The sequence below is a fragment of the Lepidochelys kempii genome, chromosome 7 (genome assembly GCF_965140265.1).
Source record: "Lepidochelys kempii isolate rLepKem1 chromosome 7, rLepKem1.hap2, whole genome shotgun sequence".
In the NCBI taxonomy this organism is placed as follows: Eukaryota; Metazoa; Chordata; order Testudines; family Cheloniidae; genus Lepidochelys; species Lepidochelys kempii.
Window position 1 is genome coordinate 83,615,299 of NC_133262.1, and position 15,603 is coordinate 83,630,901.

Here is a 15,603-nt window from a genome sequence, read left to right on the forward strand (position 1 = left end):
AGTGGGGCCTTGTAGGATTGCCATAAGAAGGTTTTGCTCTTTGGGAATATGGGCAAGGTGTGCAGGAAGCAGACATGCTGAGGTATAAATTAGGAATTCCATCCTCCCCCTCTCTTCATGAAGCTTGTTCCATGGTTGGGCCTGAGTCAGTGTCAAAGCACATATCTGAATTCAGGAGTTCTTGTCTGTCAGTCATGTGCTCAGACCAACAGCTCACAGTGCCTCATAGCTTGAATAGACATATTCCCTCATAAATTGGAATGAGCAAAATCTGCCTCCTCCATCCCACCCGCTCACCCATCTTCCTTTTTGTAGGTCCCAGTATAGTTTGTAGCTGCAAAAGCATTGGTACCTGCCCATTGCTTCCTGCATCTGGGTCTCTGGCCAAGACTACAGCAATTCGCCTCCCAATGGCACTGTCCTCTGCTACGTTCACCGCGGAATCGGAGGTGATGTCAAACTGTGGGCTGTTGTCATTCTCATCCAGAACGGTGATGGTTACCTGTTGAAAGTGAGTGCAGAGATTAACAAGAGGCTTTATCAGGAGCATGGCTCTTGCTAATTTTCCTGAAGGCAACCGTGCTGGATGGGATAGTCTTTCAGGGGAAACTAAGATACATGTAGAGTATCTTAAAGATCATTTCAGTGTTGCCTTCCCATCCTGTTGTATTAAATCTCACCACTCAGGCCCAGGTGTGCTGACAATGTCAGAAGAACCAAAGATTTCAATGAAAGGCTTGGAAACCCAGGTCCTGCTGAGTGGCTGGGGACTCCCTTTTCACAATCTTTGGCATGCGGTTAGTGTTAAGTGCATTTGAGAGCTCCTGGAAGGGAGGGACAGGTGCACTGGTGACAGCAGGCCATATGCACGCCTTCCTCACTTGGTGCTGCTGATGGATCTCAGGCTTGACTCACTGAAGGGGCTGCTGCAGTTCAGGGACTCGCCTGAGAAGGGATGAACAACTGTGATCACGTCACTGTTATTGAGGAGTCTGGACACATGTCCACATCGCGAGGGATAAGGATGGGACCCAGGACGCTCACTTTATTTTTTGAGGCCAAGGTCTCAAGAGTTGAATGGCTGCTGCACTATCTCCTCCAAACTTAGTGAAGATGTCTAATTCAAACAGGAATTAATTGAGGGAAGTCCTATGGCCTGTGTTATACTGGAGGTCAAATTAGAGGATTACGCTGGTCCCTTCTGGCCTTATAACCTATAATGTAGGACTCTTCTGCACATGCACGTAAGGTAGACAAGGGAGGGGTGAAGGCTGGTGTGAGAGGGGAAGACAGTGTGGCACTTGAGGGGGTCCCCTCCACTCAGAGTTCTCAGTTTTAACTGGCTAATTAGAAATTGTATAGACCAGAGGTGGGCAAACTGCGGCCTGCGGGACCATCCTGAGCTCCCGGCCCGGGAGGCTAGCCCCCGGCTCTTCCCCCGCTGTCCCCCCTCCCCTGCAGCCTCACCTTGCTGTGCCGTCAGCGCTCTGGCCCGCTGCTCCTGCCAGGCAGCGCGGTGGCGTGTCTGGCTCCGGCATGGTAAGGGGGCGGGGAGTGGGGGGGTTAGATAAGGGGCAGGGGGTCCAGGGAGCAGTCAGGGGACAGGGAGCAGGAGGCGGTTGGATGGGGTGGAGGTTCTGGGTGGGGGGTGATCAGGGGATGGGGACCAGGTGGGGTTGGATAGACGTGGGAGTCCCAGGGGGCCTGTCAGGGGGCGGGGGTGTGGATAGGAGGTCTGAGTAGTTAGGGGACAGGGAACATGGGGTGTTGGTTAGGGGTGGGGGGTCCCAGGAGGGGGCGGTCAGGGGACAAGGAGCAGGGGGGGTTGGATGGGTCAGGGATTCTGAGGGGGGCAGTCAGGGGGTGGGACGTGGGAGGGGGCGGATAGGGGCAGTGGTGAGCTGGAGCCGGTTCACACTGGTTCGTTAGACCCGGTTGTTAAATTTAAAAGCCCTTTTAGAACTGGTTGTCTTGCGAGGGGAGGAGGCAGAGCAAAGGTGAGGTGAGCTGGGGCTGGGCGCGGGGCTGGGAGCTGCCAGTGGGTGCTCTGCACCCACCAAATTTTCCCCATGGGTGCTCCAGGCCCGGAGCACCCACGGAGTCAGTACCTAAGGCACCACTTTTGATGTGATTTGTGTGGGAAGAGGCTGCTACTCCTGCTTCCCCCCAGCTACGCTACCCCACCCCTAGGAGCCAGAGGGACCTGCCGGATGCTTCCTGTGAGCTGCCCCAGGTAAGCACCGCCAGGACTCCCCATCTCGACCCCCGGCAGGTCCCTCTGGCTCTTAGGAGCGGGGTGGGCACCCACTATGGTGGCCCACAAGACCCTCCTGCCCAGTCAGGGGACAGGGGAGGGGGGTGGATGGGGCTGGGGTTGGGACGTCAAGGAACATGGGGGGTTGGATGGGGCAGGAGTCCCCGGGGGGGGGTGGGCCACGACCCCCTTGTGGGGTGAGGAGGGAACCGCTTGTTAAGATTTTGGCAGCTCATCACTGGATAGGGGGGGGATAGGGGGCAGGGGCCAGGCGGTTTAGGGAGGCACAGCCTGCCCTACCCGGCCCTCCATACAATTTTGCAACTCCGATGTGGTCCTTGGGCCAAAAAGTTTGACCACCCCTGGTACAGACCCATCCCGGCAGGGGATGCTCTGCTAGTATTGTGCAGGCCCAGGCCTTTGCTGTTAAACTCATGAGAATTCATAGGCCTTGTCTACACACAAGCTTGCACTGGCTTATTTTGATTTCATTTACATTGGGAAGGATTTGCTATAGATTAAATCGACATAAGCCATTTATAAACTGGCTTGAGTTTTCACACAGAAGTCTGCATCCATTTAACTAAACTGCTGCAACCTGGGCAAGTTTTGGGTGTGAACAAGCCCAGAGTTTCTTCCTGGGATGATGGATACATTTCTTCCTAGTTAGAGGGGATGATACTCTGGTCCACACAGGTTGGATCCAAAATTCTATGGACAGATGGGTTCCATGCCTAAGCTGCAATCTGTGTACCATTCAGCTGTGCCAGGTAAATGGCAATGCAGAGAGGCAGGAGGGATGGATACAGAGAAACCAAATACACAGAGCTCCAAAAATAAAATCAGTTGTGATTCACCATTCATAATTATAGATACAGCACTAAGATGCAATAGTAGTAGCAACACCAGCAAGAAAGAAGTGTTAGATACAGATGTTGCTCAGCTGTGGTCAACGACTCAAAGAGGAGACAAGCGTCTGCCTCTTCTGTGACGAGCCAGAGGAAATGCTGTCATCATGTTCAAAATTAAAAACATATTCACTATATATAATGGGAGAGAAAGAGAGGAAGAACATTTTTGTTCTCGAGGCTCTATTTATGGGTGCTAACAGTCCCCAGGTGCAGAGCTCGTCAATGTGATCACGTCCTGGAGGAAACCTGTAGGGGTTTTTTTTGAGTTTGGGTGACTGCTATTGTTGTAGCTAAAAAAGAAGGCAGGAGAGGGGAAAACGCAGTCAGCTCAAGAAGAAAATCTGCAGCTGCTGAGACAAGCTGCCACTCACAGCAGCCAAACCTTTCGTTCTGGAATGAGTGCCACTACACAAGGGAGGATATGTTTCTTGGAAGCGGGCTTACCTTCTTTCCAGACCCTGTAGTAAACTTAGTCTACCTTCCTGGTACACCTACTTGGATGGCCACAGAGGGGCCAGATGCTCAGCTGGTAGAAATCAGGAGAGTTCCTGGACTTCAATGCAGCAATGCTGATTTATGCCAGCTGAGAATCCGGCCCCAGATGTCTTTTTTTAAAATACTCCATCAAAAAACCCAGATGAAGTGAACACGAAGGCTGTGTTGCTGAGTAGTCAAGAGTCAGGAGACAGCAAAGTTGAGGCTGCAAGGGTGGGGGAAGAGTAAAGAGGGTTCAAAGAGCCTCCCCCACCTCTGTACAGAGGCCAGGATTGATTATAGTCCTTGAATTCCCAAAGCACAAGGACTGGGAAACCTTACTACCAGCAGCAGCACTAGAAACCTCACAGGAGTGGAGAAAAAAGGGCCAAAGCTCTAGCTCTCCTTCACCCCAGCCTTGGCTGGTGGAGCTGGGCAAGGGCACTGGGGAGTGCATGCTGTGCCCTGCTAAAGGATAGAGTAGATGCTACCACTCTGTGTGGTGCTCAGTTCTCCTGGAGCTGCCCTCTATTCAGGACCAGACACAAGTTTTGCACAGCTACCTATGCAGTGACTATCAGAGGGGAAGGCAGGCAGGAGGAAGGAAGGGAGGTATACAGAACTAGGAACAAACACTCTTACCTTCTGTTGGAGGGAAGCAGAATGGGAAAGAAAAAGAAAAAAAAATACAGTTAACAGATCTTTCCCTTCTCTTTTAAAAACATGGCATAAGTTAAGTGCTTTAGAAAGGGAAGGAAGGGGAGGTTGGTGGAACCAGGACAGTGCAGGCAGGTGCTGTGCAAACTTCCCCTCCATAGCTTTGCAAGTGCACCTTAATCCACGCCCAGAGCACACAATTGCTATTCCAGCTTGGAGCCTCTCCTGAGCAGGGACTGCCAGGCAGATTGCGCTGTGCGAGGTTCCTTTTTCTTGAGCAGCTTTGTGATGTGGAGGCAGGACCCCCGATGGGAAAGGCAAACACTTCTATCAAAATTCAGATGATTTTATCGGTGTGAACCCCCCTCCCCGCCCCCAACACTTTCTGCAAGCCAATGCACATTCTATGGGTAATTCGCTTCACCCCACCCCGGCCACCTGCTCTAAAACCTCAATCTTTGGACTACAGAATTAACCCAGAAATTACCATGAGAGTGTCAAGAGAGAAAAGAAGCTGGCACCCTGACTGCTGGAGGCCAGTATCAATTGCCTGAGCACAGACAATTTTTAAAGGCAACAGATGTACCAAAATTCAAGCTATTGGAGTCCTTTAAACCACAACATACTATCCTCAAATGACATTCAGTGTCTGATTTAAATCAAAAAGAAGAAAATTAGGAGTTAAAATCTCTAGATCAGAACCTTAGCTGGTATAAATCAGTATAACTCCATTACCTTTACACTAAGGATCTGACCTGTAGTTCCAATCCTTAGTAGACCTTTTGTGTCAGGTGTTGTAGCATATATGACCTACAAGTTGCTCGAAGATCATAAATCTTTGCAACCCCAAGGACAATGGTGGTATTCAGGGAGGAGTGCCAACTACACAGTTATACTATCAAATATTTTAGACCCCAAATTTTACCTACCTGAAAACTGTTTTAATCTGGTGAGGAATCTCCTCCAAACTCTAAATATTTCCTTTTTGAAAAGCCCAGCACTCTGTTATGTAGAAATTAAAACACCACATCCCATGTTTATGTACAAGGCCCTATAAAACAGGGCTCTTGCACTCGCTAATTTTCTGGAGGGCTTGGCAAGAGTGCATTGCTTGGTTTGGGAGTGAGATCAAAATCATATGCCTAGGTCCCAACCAAGAGACCTCACGGAGGTTATTCAAGGAAACTTCAGGTTGACAATCACCTCACCATACACCCCATGAGTTAGGAGTCCAGGAGATAGCACTGCAGAGAGTTGCCAGGAAGAGAGAGAGAGGAAGGTGTGTGCAAAGAGAAAAGGGAAAAAAAGAAAGTTGTCTGACCATCCTTATAGTTTGTGGGCATTCTGTTGATATGGGGGAAAGCTCTTGGAAGCATGGTGAGCACTGTGCTGGCATGGTGGAGACCCCAATTATGGTGGTGTGGTGGGCAAGATGCTGCCACGGCAGAGCCCCCAGTCTTAGTACTGTTAGAAGAGGGGCACGACCACAAAAATGATTCGTGTTTAGTAGAAAATGCACATCTGAAAGTACCTGGCTGGATGCAGACCAGGCACATTACAGTGGAGATTCACCTGGCCCTTGGGGAAGTGGAGAGGAAGAGAGGTGAGATTGTGAGTTGCAAAGCTGCTAGAGTGCTACCTCCTCAGGGAGCTGTAGTTGCAAGCCTCCAAGGAAGCCACTGCAGCCTGTCCTCCCAGCAGTGCCGCCCAGAGGATTCAGGGGGCCTGAGGCAAAGCAAATTCAGGGGCCCCTGCCATAAAAAAAGTTTGTTTTGCCACCCCAAGCGGTGAAGAGAAAAAGAAAAACCCAAGTCGTGCGGCCACAGAAAGGAGAGGACAGGAGGACCCGCCGCTGAATTGCTGCAGAAGACTGAAGCGAAGCGATTGAGTTGCTGCCGACGAGGAAGAGAGGGACTGAAAGACCTACCACCAAATTGTTGCCAAAATTGCCCCCGCTCTGTCTGCGGGGCCTGGGGCAAATTGCCCCCACCCCCTCTGGGCGGCCCTACCCAGCAGGGCAGCTGCACTCTGGGGAGATGGATAAAGATTAAGTGGGTCAGAAGTAAGAAACAAAAGGAAACCCTTCAAAAGGAGAGGTGGTGATGGCTGGCTGGGGTATTCCCTCCCAAACAAGAGAAATAAGATGATGTTCTCGTGTAGTCAGCTCTTGTTTGGCTTGTAGCAGGTCTAGGATAAAGGACTACTGAGAAAACAGCTAAAATCCACTCACCACAGTAGAGTCAACCTTTGGTCCCCCATCATCTGCCACTACTGTTAAAGTGTAGAAATCCCCCTTCTCTCGATCCACCTGGCCTTTGACTGTGATGACACCCTACCAGGGACAAACAACGACAAAGATCATGAATACCCATGTCGTGCTTACTGCTCAAGTACCTAAAGCCTTGGCCGGATCAGCCACTGTTAGCTACGTACAGTGATTCCATTGATCTTGAACAGGGACAGTGCCTGAGTATTGGTGTTTGGGTCAAACTTGTAGGTGATCTGGTTCAGGTTGTCAATGGAGCGTGCGAGGACGCGCAGCACCTCCGAGCCTGGGGGAATGTTCTCTGTGATCACTGCCTCATAGGTGAGGTTTGAGAACTGCACAGCCTCATCCATTTCATTCAACAGGCTGACATAGACGCTGCAGAAACCTTGGTTGTTGGGGGGTGCCTGGTCTGTGGCAGACACATTCATCAGGTAACTGGTTTTTGTCTCATAGTCCAGGTAGTCGATGGTGGTGATGAGGCCAGTGCTCTCATCAATTTCAAACTTCCCCTCAGAGCCAGACAGGATTTTATAATTCACCAGACCTCCATTCCCTGGGGGAGGAACAAATGATCAGAGTTAGACTGGACTTCACAGAGAAGCAGACAAGGCCACAGGACCCCTAACTTTGCCCAGCAGGTCAACTTGCTGAAAGCCTGAGGGGTGCCCCTAATCTATTTAAAATGAAAGAGGTTACAGATATTCTTATATCTAATATGGAAGTGCAGCCTGAGTCCCAGAATGTAATGTTCCATCTTAATCTGAGTTAGCTGAAGCATTTTAAGCCAAGACAGGTTAACCCCCCACACAGCACAGCTGGTTTTATCATTTCTTTTACTGTTTCAGTGACTTTCCCCTCTAAGCTGCCCAAAGGTACTAATGAGATGGTATGACAGACCTCCTCCCTTTCCTGAGAATGCTTGGGACAAAGCAATGGCTAAATGTCCATCTATCAATGGACTGGCCTCTCTGCTGTCTGGAGTAAAAGAATCCCAAATCAGAGGAACTGGACTGGTCAGAAGCTGCAGGCTTTAGTCTCCCTAACCTCTCTCTTATTTCAGGCACTAATCTGCATCCTTCGCACTCCCACATCAAGAGTGGGGACAGAGAGGCAAGAATCCACTCACACAACCAGAGACAGATGGTGTGATCCCACAAGAGGCTGGGGAGCCGTGGTGGCAGATTTTTGCAGCTCACCACAACGTCCTTACCTGTGTCTCGATCTGTTGCCCGGACAACTGCGACAGAAGTTCCAATCCCTGCCGTCTCTCGCAGCCCCAGACGGTTGTACTGCCGTTGGGTAAACACAGGCACCTCATCGTTTACATCTTCCACATACACTATCACCTGGGGGAATCCCCAAAACAAACCATTAGTGTACTGCACACTGCCTGGAATTTGTCCTGAAGAAAACAATGAGGAAGAGGCTTCCCTGGCAGAAGGAGCTGCTCTCTTGCATTTCAAGGACTGTGAGCCTCTCCACAGACCAGTACTATTAGAACATAGATACACAAGCACTCCCCGCTTCAGTGGGCACCACTCGGAGAAGTTACAAGTACAAATCGTGACATTCCCCCATGAGTCCATCTCACGTAATTCCAATAAAAAGAAATAAAATATAGCTGGGAAGTTAATAATAGCAATAAAGTGGTTGCCCAATTTTGTGGGTTTTTTCGCCAACTCGTTGCCACATTTGTGAATTACGTGAGTTTACTTTATTTGCTGGGGAGATGGCAACCACTAGTTCAAACCCTGGTAGAGTTGACTCGGCCCTGCCTCCTTCTGAGGTAGACACAATTTCAATTCTAGGCACTTTACTGTGTGAGAGTCAGCGGGACGAGACCTTAAAAAGTGAGATCCTGTTTGTGCCACATAGGCATTAATGATCCTGTGTTAAATTTTGTAAGTGTTGCGGTCCACTCTAGTGTGTAGACCAAAATATACTTTCTCCACGAAAGGTGTGCTGCAGACTCGCTATCTGATAGCTTGTTCCTGGCCTCCTCTTCTACAGCTGAATGGTGGTGTTTGTATATAGGCCTCAATCCTATAATTGCATCCATATAGGCAGATTCCTGCATCCATGCAGAAGTCTGCTGAAGTCAGTGGGTCTGCATGCTACAGAGGTTCACCTACATGGATCCGACTGCAGGATTGGGGCTTGGATCATGAAGTTCTTTGGGATTCTTCAAGAAGAATGGAGTTGTACCAATAACGAATATTACTACTACTGAGGTCTGTTTTATTTAAATATGTCACTGGCCACACACCTGTATTTTCAGACAGATCAAGAGTACAGCTACCTTACAAAGCTACAATGTGAAAATAGAAAAAGGAAGCTAAGTAAGCAAGACTGTACATTCAAAAAGGAGGAGGGAAATTTCCATACCTGGACAAATACTGGGCAAATGTAACCATACAAGTAAACAGTTTTTCAATATCATGTTGTCTGTGTATGCATATTGTGTTCTGAAGTGATTATGTATCTTCTTTTTTCTAACTTGTAACTAAATAAATTCAGCATAACACGTTTCTAATCGCTTGAAAAAAATTCCCTTTGCTGAGGATTCTCTTGCCAATTTTCAGCCTAATTACGTTATGAAATGGCACAGAAAAATATCCTCCACCCAAAAGCAGTACCCATAGAATTTCCATCAGTCATTTCTGCAGCACTTTGCTGACATTTCCACCTCTGCTGACACTGCACCGCAATGAGTGGAAATTACCAACATTTGATGAAACCACTGTAATATTTTGCACTAAAAAACGTTTCACAAAGTTTTGTCTGGTTTTACCTTTACCCTCTTGTTACTCTAGGCCCAGGCATGAGCTCTTCATCAATTCTGCTGATCCCCCACATTCACCCAGTGCCAACCTTACTCTGATGTAGCTCCTCACTGGTTCTGCAGCACCCCTCCACCTTAACCTCAGTGATGTCCTTACCCTAACGGAGCTCTTCATTGATCCTTGTTCACTGTTGTAGGCTTCCACCTCAAGGACATGGGAGGAATTGTTCTCTCTGTCCAGGTGCCGTAAGCCCCGCATGACCAGCCCACTGCTGGGGTTGATCCGAAAGTGGTTGTAATTGTTTCCTATCAGTAAACAAACAAAACATAACAAAGTACATATCAATCAGTTCTCCAAGTGGAACAAACATCATGGGATCCCCACACACAGCAAAGTAGAATTGTGGAAAAATGACTCAGTGGTGATACTTGTGTAGTTAATTACTGGAATGGGCATACATCCCCACAGCATTTGTTCATTGCCCTTGATAACCAAGCTTCATCCATACTAAGCACAACTCAGAACAACTTTTAAAGCTGGTTTAACGAGAAGAATTTAATCCCCATCCACACTACAGATAAACTGTACTAATGAAACCATTTTCAACAAAATGTGCTCAGGAGACTTCCTTTCCCTTTGCAGGACCCAATCAAGGCTCTAAAATGTGGTTGTGACAAGTTAAAAAAAATATGTTGTGTGGCTGCATATCACAGTTATTCCCTAAAACGGCTTAAGAGGTAGTAATGTGGAGCAGACTGTAATGGGTCAGTGTAAATGCAGGGTAATTATACTGGAGTAGTGCTTTTTGAGAGCTAACTACCACTAATTCATATATCGGGAAGTTTTACATCAACATGCAATTACTTATCCTTACTCCTTTGGATTCATATTTAAAACATATGTTGTTAGAATTTAGGTGCATTAATTACATTATTATGCGGTCACCCATCTCAGTGATATAGGTAATAATGTCTATCTTATAGCTATTGCAGGTATCAAAAACCTAAACGACAATGCGATCAGAGTGTAATTGCAGTCTAACTACAGTTACCATAGCATAGTCCAAATTGTCAAGGACTTATCTCTTCCAACCATAAGTATTAAAATGGACGGGGAAGAGAATGATGAAGTTTAATACATAGGGAAAGAGGTGTTTCTGTAGCTGTAGGGCAGGCCAAAGAAGGCCAAAATGTGATGAAAAAGTTACATCATGCAAGTTTGCCAGTGTGCTTATCTGGCCAAAAGGTGATAGCAAAACTTCAGTTAACCAAATCACACGGACACACAATTCCCTGTTGCAAACAGGCACCTAGACTTACCCCTGACAATCCTGTACCACACTCTCCCATTAACACCTTCATCCGCATCTGTGGCTTTCACCTTCAAAAAGAAAAAGGAAGCCAGTAAAGGCCAGTGATTTTCAGATTGTACCAGAAGCTCTCTCCTTCTCCTGCTCTTATGCAAGGCCAAAAGCAAAAGTCCTCAGATACACAGGATTGTCTTGTTTCCCCAAATCCTCTGGGTCACAGGGGCACATCTTTAAATGTCCCTGTTTCCGAATGGGTTCAGAATCAGAGGCGCCCGTCCCATCTGGAAATCTCAGCTCAACTATGGTTTAAGTTTTAAGTGTATGGATAGACTTTTCTGTTGCTCTGTACTGGCAGTGAGGAAGCATTGCTGGTCTGCTCTGCCTGTGGCAGAAAGTAAATATATGAAATTCAATAAGGACAAATGCAAAGTACTGCACTTAGGAAGGAACATTCAGCTGCACACATACAAAATGGGAAATGACTGCCTAAGAAGGAATACTGCAGAAAGGGATCTGGGCATCCTAGTGGATCACAAGGTAAATGACTCAACAGTGTAACACTGTTGCAAAAAAAGCAATCATTCTGGGATGTATCCAGCAGGAGTGTGATAAGCAAGACACGAGAAGTAATTCTTCCTCTTTACTCCACGCTGATTAGGCCTCAACTGGAGTATTGTGTCCAGTTCTGGGCGCCACATTTCAGGAAAGATGTGGACAAATTGGAGAAAGTCCAGAGAAGAGCAACAGAAATGATTAAAGGTCTAGAAAACATGACCTATAAGGGAAGATTGAAAAAATTGGGTTTATTTAGTCTGGAAAAGAGAAAACAGAGGGGACATGATAAGTTTTCAAGTACATAAAAGGTTGTTACAAGGAGGAGGGAGAAAAATGGTTCTTAACCTCTGAGGACAGGACAAGAAGCAGTGGGCTAAACTGCAGGTTTAGTTGAACCTTAGGAAAATCTTCCCAACTGTCAGGGTGGTTAAGTACTGGAATAAATTGAGAAGGGAGGTTGTGGAATCTCCATCATTGGAGATTTTTATGAGCAGGTTAGACAAACACCTGTCAGGGATGATCTAATACTTAGTCCTCCCATGAGTGCAGAAGACTGGACTAGATGACCCCTCGAGGTCCCTTCCAGCCCTAGGATATATATAATTAGCCTAAGCTAATTGGATACCCCAAGGTTCCACATGACTGATGTTCATTAACACATTTGTTAATTATCTGGAAAAGGGGGAAACATCTGTAGATAACACAAAGTAATTTAGGTTAGCTAAGACTAGGGAAGATGCCAAAGAACTTCAGAGGGACCTAATAAAGCTTGCGGAACTGGCAGCATGACGACAGATGAAATTTATTCTTGACACATGCAAGGAAATGCACACTGGAAGAAATAAGTTGAATTTCTCCAACACATTGCTCTAATGATTTGGGAAAAAGACCTGAGTGTCACTACAGACAGCGCAATGAAAACCTCTGCTCAATGTGCAGCAGCTGCTGTCAAGGAACAGACAGAATGTTAGGATATACATAAACAATGAGATAGAAGATAACACTGAAAATGTTATAATGGACATAATATATGGCTATGGTATGCCATCACCTGCAGTACTGAGTTCAGTTCTGGTCAACCTATCTCTAAACAGATACAGCAGAAACAGAGAAGGTGCTCAGGTGGGTGACAAAAATGACAATCAGCATAGAATGACTTCCAGATGGAGAGAGACCGGGGCTGCTTAGTTTAGACTGGGGATGAATAAGAGGGGGAATGAATGAAGTATACAGCAGTGAATGGTATAGAAAAGGGAAAATAGGAGCACTCACCTGACCTTTCCCATAATGCAAAATAAAGGTGACATTAAATTAACTTAAATGGCAGAAAATTTAAAACTGATAGAAAGAAATATTATTTATGCAATAGAGCCAGTAACCTTTGGACTCAAATCATAGAGCTATCATTAAAACTTCATGTAGATGATGAGACCATCCACAGTTACATTAGGTAGGATATATTATATATATTATGCTATATGTTAAATAGTTTGCCCTAAACCTTTATGGTTTAGGGCAAAAACACCCTAGTTGAGGGGATTGTGAAGAAATGTCCTTTCTTGGCAGGTTATTCTATAATTGTCCATTATGGGGTTTTTTTGCATCATGCTCTGAAGCATCTGGCTCTGGCCAGTATTGGAGACAAGTTACTGGACTGGATGTATCACGGGAGGATAATTCCTATGTCCTAGATGTATAGTATTGAATGAAATGTTGCCAAGCACTTAGGGAAACTTTACATAATGGGTCCACCTGGTGTTTCTATGGAACACTGCAGGGTTTCCCCTCCTCATGAGCACTTTCCAGGAACCCACCCCCAAGCATCCTTCTTGCCCCGCCTCTGCCTGACCTGCAGAGCTGCTACAGCAAATCTGCCCACACCACAGCTATTAGCAGCCTTCTAGCAGGATACTGAGGGGGTGGAGTGCATGATTGTCTAATGCCCCAGATGAATCAAAATTTTCTAATTTCCTTTCAAGAAGAGAAACAAATGCCCCTCTTCTCCCAATATGCAGAGGAAAAACAAGTGTAAATTGTGGCTATTGCTTTGCAAAATGACTGAAGTGAAAAATATGCATGAATGCACAGGAATTTGGGGAATTTCTCAAACATTTTTCATGGGCTGTTTTGCCATGTAGGTATAAAGGTTTTATTCTGCCAAGACTGTATGTTTTGGCTGAAAATGTTACTGAATATTCTGGTTTAACAAAGTAGAAAGGGGATTTGCAACAAAAACTCCCACAACCTCAAATCATCCAGCATCCTTCCTGTGCCACACTCAGACCCATGTCTCCGCTTCAGCGCCTGTCCAGTCCATATCCCACAGACACGCACCTTATAGCACAACTCAAAGTGCCCCATTCCCTCTCCTCCATGCTGAGAAAAATACGATTATTAGACATTTCTAGCTGCAAGCACAAAGCTAGTTTTTCTGCTGGCAAAGGGCTGTCCAATGCACTCTGCTGCCTTTTCAGCTCCCCTTGCATGGTCTAATTTTCAAAGCACAACTTAGCTTGGTCTGGGTCCATTTTTACTTACCCCTGAGCTCATTTGGTCTGAAAAGGGGACCTATTTCCTAGTGAAAAGTGTGTAAAATATAGCATATTTTGGGATGATCTGAAACTATTTTCAAATTAGTAAGGACATGGGGGAAAAGCTCACATTTCAAGCAGCTTTGACGTTCCTGCCAAGCAAACTATTTAACATGCCTGTGCCATCAGGCTTTGAGTCTGTGAGCTCATTTCTGGGACAGGATTGCATTGGCTCTCTGTTACCATGCCTGGATATTACAAACCAGATAAAATAGAGGGCACTATGGATCAGAGATCTATGTCCGCTGGCTGATAATTCTTAAGCATATCCAGAATGTCTATGTGGTGATATCAATTTGCCTTCTAAGATGCTGGAGCTCCCTTCTCAGAAAAGCTGACCAAAGGAGAGGAGTCAGAAGAGGCAGTGGTGAGGAAAACCAGAGGAAAGGGAAGAAGAGAAAGATTCTTAGCAGAGTTTAATGCAGTTCCTTGCGCTGCCATGCAGTGGGTGTGTTTAACGAGAAAAAGATTTCAGTTTTACAGTGAAGACAAAAAGGAGGGATTTTCAGAGCCCATAGAAATTAAAGGGAATTGGGCATCCAGATCTCCTAGGCCAAGGTGAAAATCCCACCCAGAAAGATTTCCTCATCCACCTTCTGCACAGGATGTTTTTTCACAGCTCATCCCAGGTTATTTGATAAAGCCACAAGGGCAGGTATGCCCTGGGGGGAGATGTGCAAAATGGGTCAGCAGGTGAAAAGAGAGAGCTTTGGCTCTACAGCGATTGGCTTCCATCTGCATTTGTTAAGCTATTTGTTTTCTTATAAACTTGTTCGGCTGCACTGCCCAGCTTCGCCCTCTGCTGGAACTTCTGGTGAAATCGCAATCAGGTGCTTGCAATGCCACTAAAATGACCGTGAAGCAACAAATCCAGCATTATGGACTTTAAGCAGAGGATTAAGGAGAATGGAAGGTGGGCAGGGAGAAATATTTGGTTAAACAAAGAGTCAGATTCAAATATCCTTATTCATGGTGAGTAGTAACTTACTCTTCAAATAGTCCCTTGATTTCAACAAAAGCTACTTGTGCAGTAAGCTACTACTCCTGGGGAGTGAAGGTGGAACAATCTGGCCCAAATAAATTTGATACTTCTCAAAATGTAGGAAAGGCACAAACCAAAATCCACTTTTCTAATAGGATAGATTTTTAAAGTTTTCTACAATATGAAAATCCTGCTTTAAAGCTGCTAAAGGCAACTTGCCAACAACTATTTGTGACTTTTTCTGCTTGTTTTCTACATGAGAAATTTAGATCTAGTCTTCCCTGTTCTCTCCTGAAAGATTCTGTTGCTGACTGGAGAAGCAGCAGGATTAGGACATCACAAGTAACAACAGACAAAGCTGAGCAGCTGAGAGGGGCAGGGCTATTTAGTTGGACGGCTTAAATGTTAAAACCCATTTAATTCAAAAGGGTGGAAACACTTGGGAGAAATGATCTCTTTTGAAAGATACAACATTCCTTCTTTTGCAGCCAGTTCTGTGGTGAGTGCTCCAGAACAAACTGACAAGACAAGATGAGATACTCCCGGTATTTCTAAAGTAGATAGCAGGGAAAAAAAAACCTTTAAAAAAAATGCCTTTAAAAAAAACTGTCAGGGCTTCTTTGCATATCAAAAAGCAGAAAGAATACACAAAGAATTTCCCTTTTGCAGGTTACCTTTAAAAGAGGGACCAATAGATACAGGACAGAAGAGAAAGGCCAAAAACAGGTAGTAAAAGGAGAGAGAGTTAAGCAGGAGAAAGAAAAAGCAAAGAAAGATTAGGGAATTATTTTGAGGAAAGGAAAATAGAAGAATGAAAA

At 45.9% G+C, this 15,603-nt stretch overlaps 1 protein-coding gene across 13 annotated transcripts in view; it reads right to left on the reverse strand.

Moving 5' to 3' along the window:
- The window catches only part of CDH23 (cadherin related 23), a 521,149-nt gene that overhangs the window by 114,875 nt on the left and 390,671 nt on the right, over nucleotides 1-15,603 (reverse strand). For all 13 annotated transcript variants that reach the window (XM_073353546.1, XM_073353545.1, XM_073353548.1 and 10 more), the window contains 6 exons: nucleotides 10,668-10,728; nucleotides 9,505-9,653; nucleotides 7,776-7,911; nucleotides 6,730-7,118; nucleotides 6,527-6,628; nucleotides 353-502 (listed from right to left, as the gene is read on the reverse strand). In XM_073353546.1, coding sequence (XP_073209647.1) covers nucleotides 353-502; nucleotides 6,527-6,628; nucleotides 6,730-7,118; nucleotides 7,776-7,911; nucleotides 9,505-9,653; nucleotides 10,668-10,728 — 987 coding nt within the window. The remainder of the gene's footprint in view (nucleotides 1-352; nucleotides 503-6,526; nucleotides 6,629-6,729; nucleotides 7,119-7,775; nucleotides 7,912-9,504; nucleotides 9,654-10,667; nucleotides 10,729-15,603) is intronic.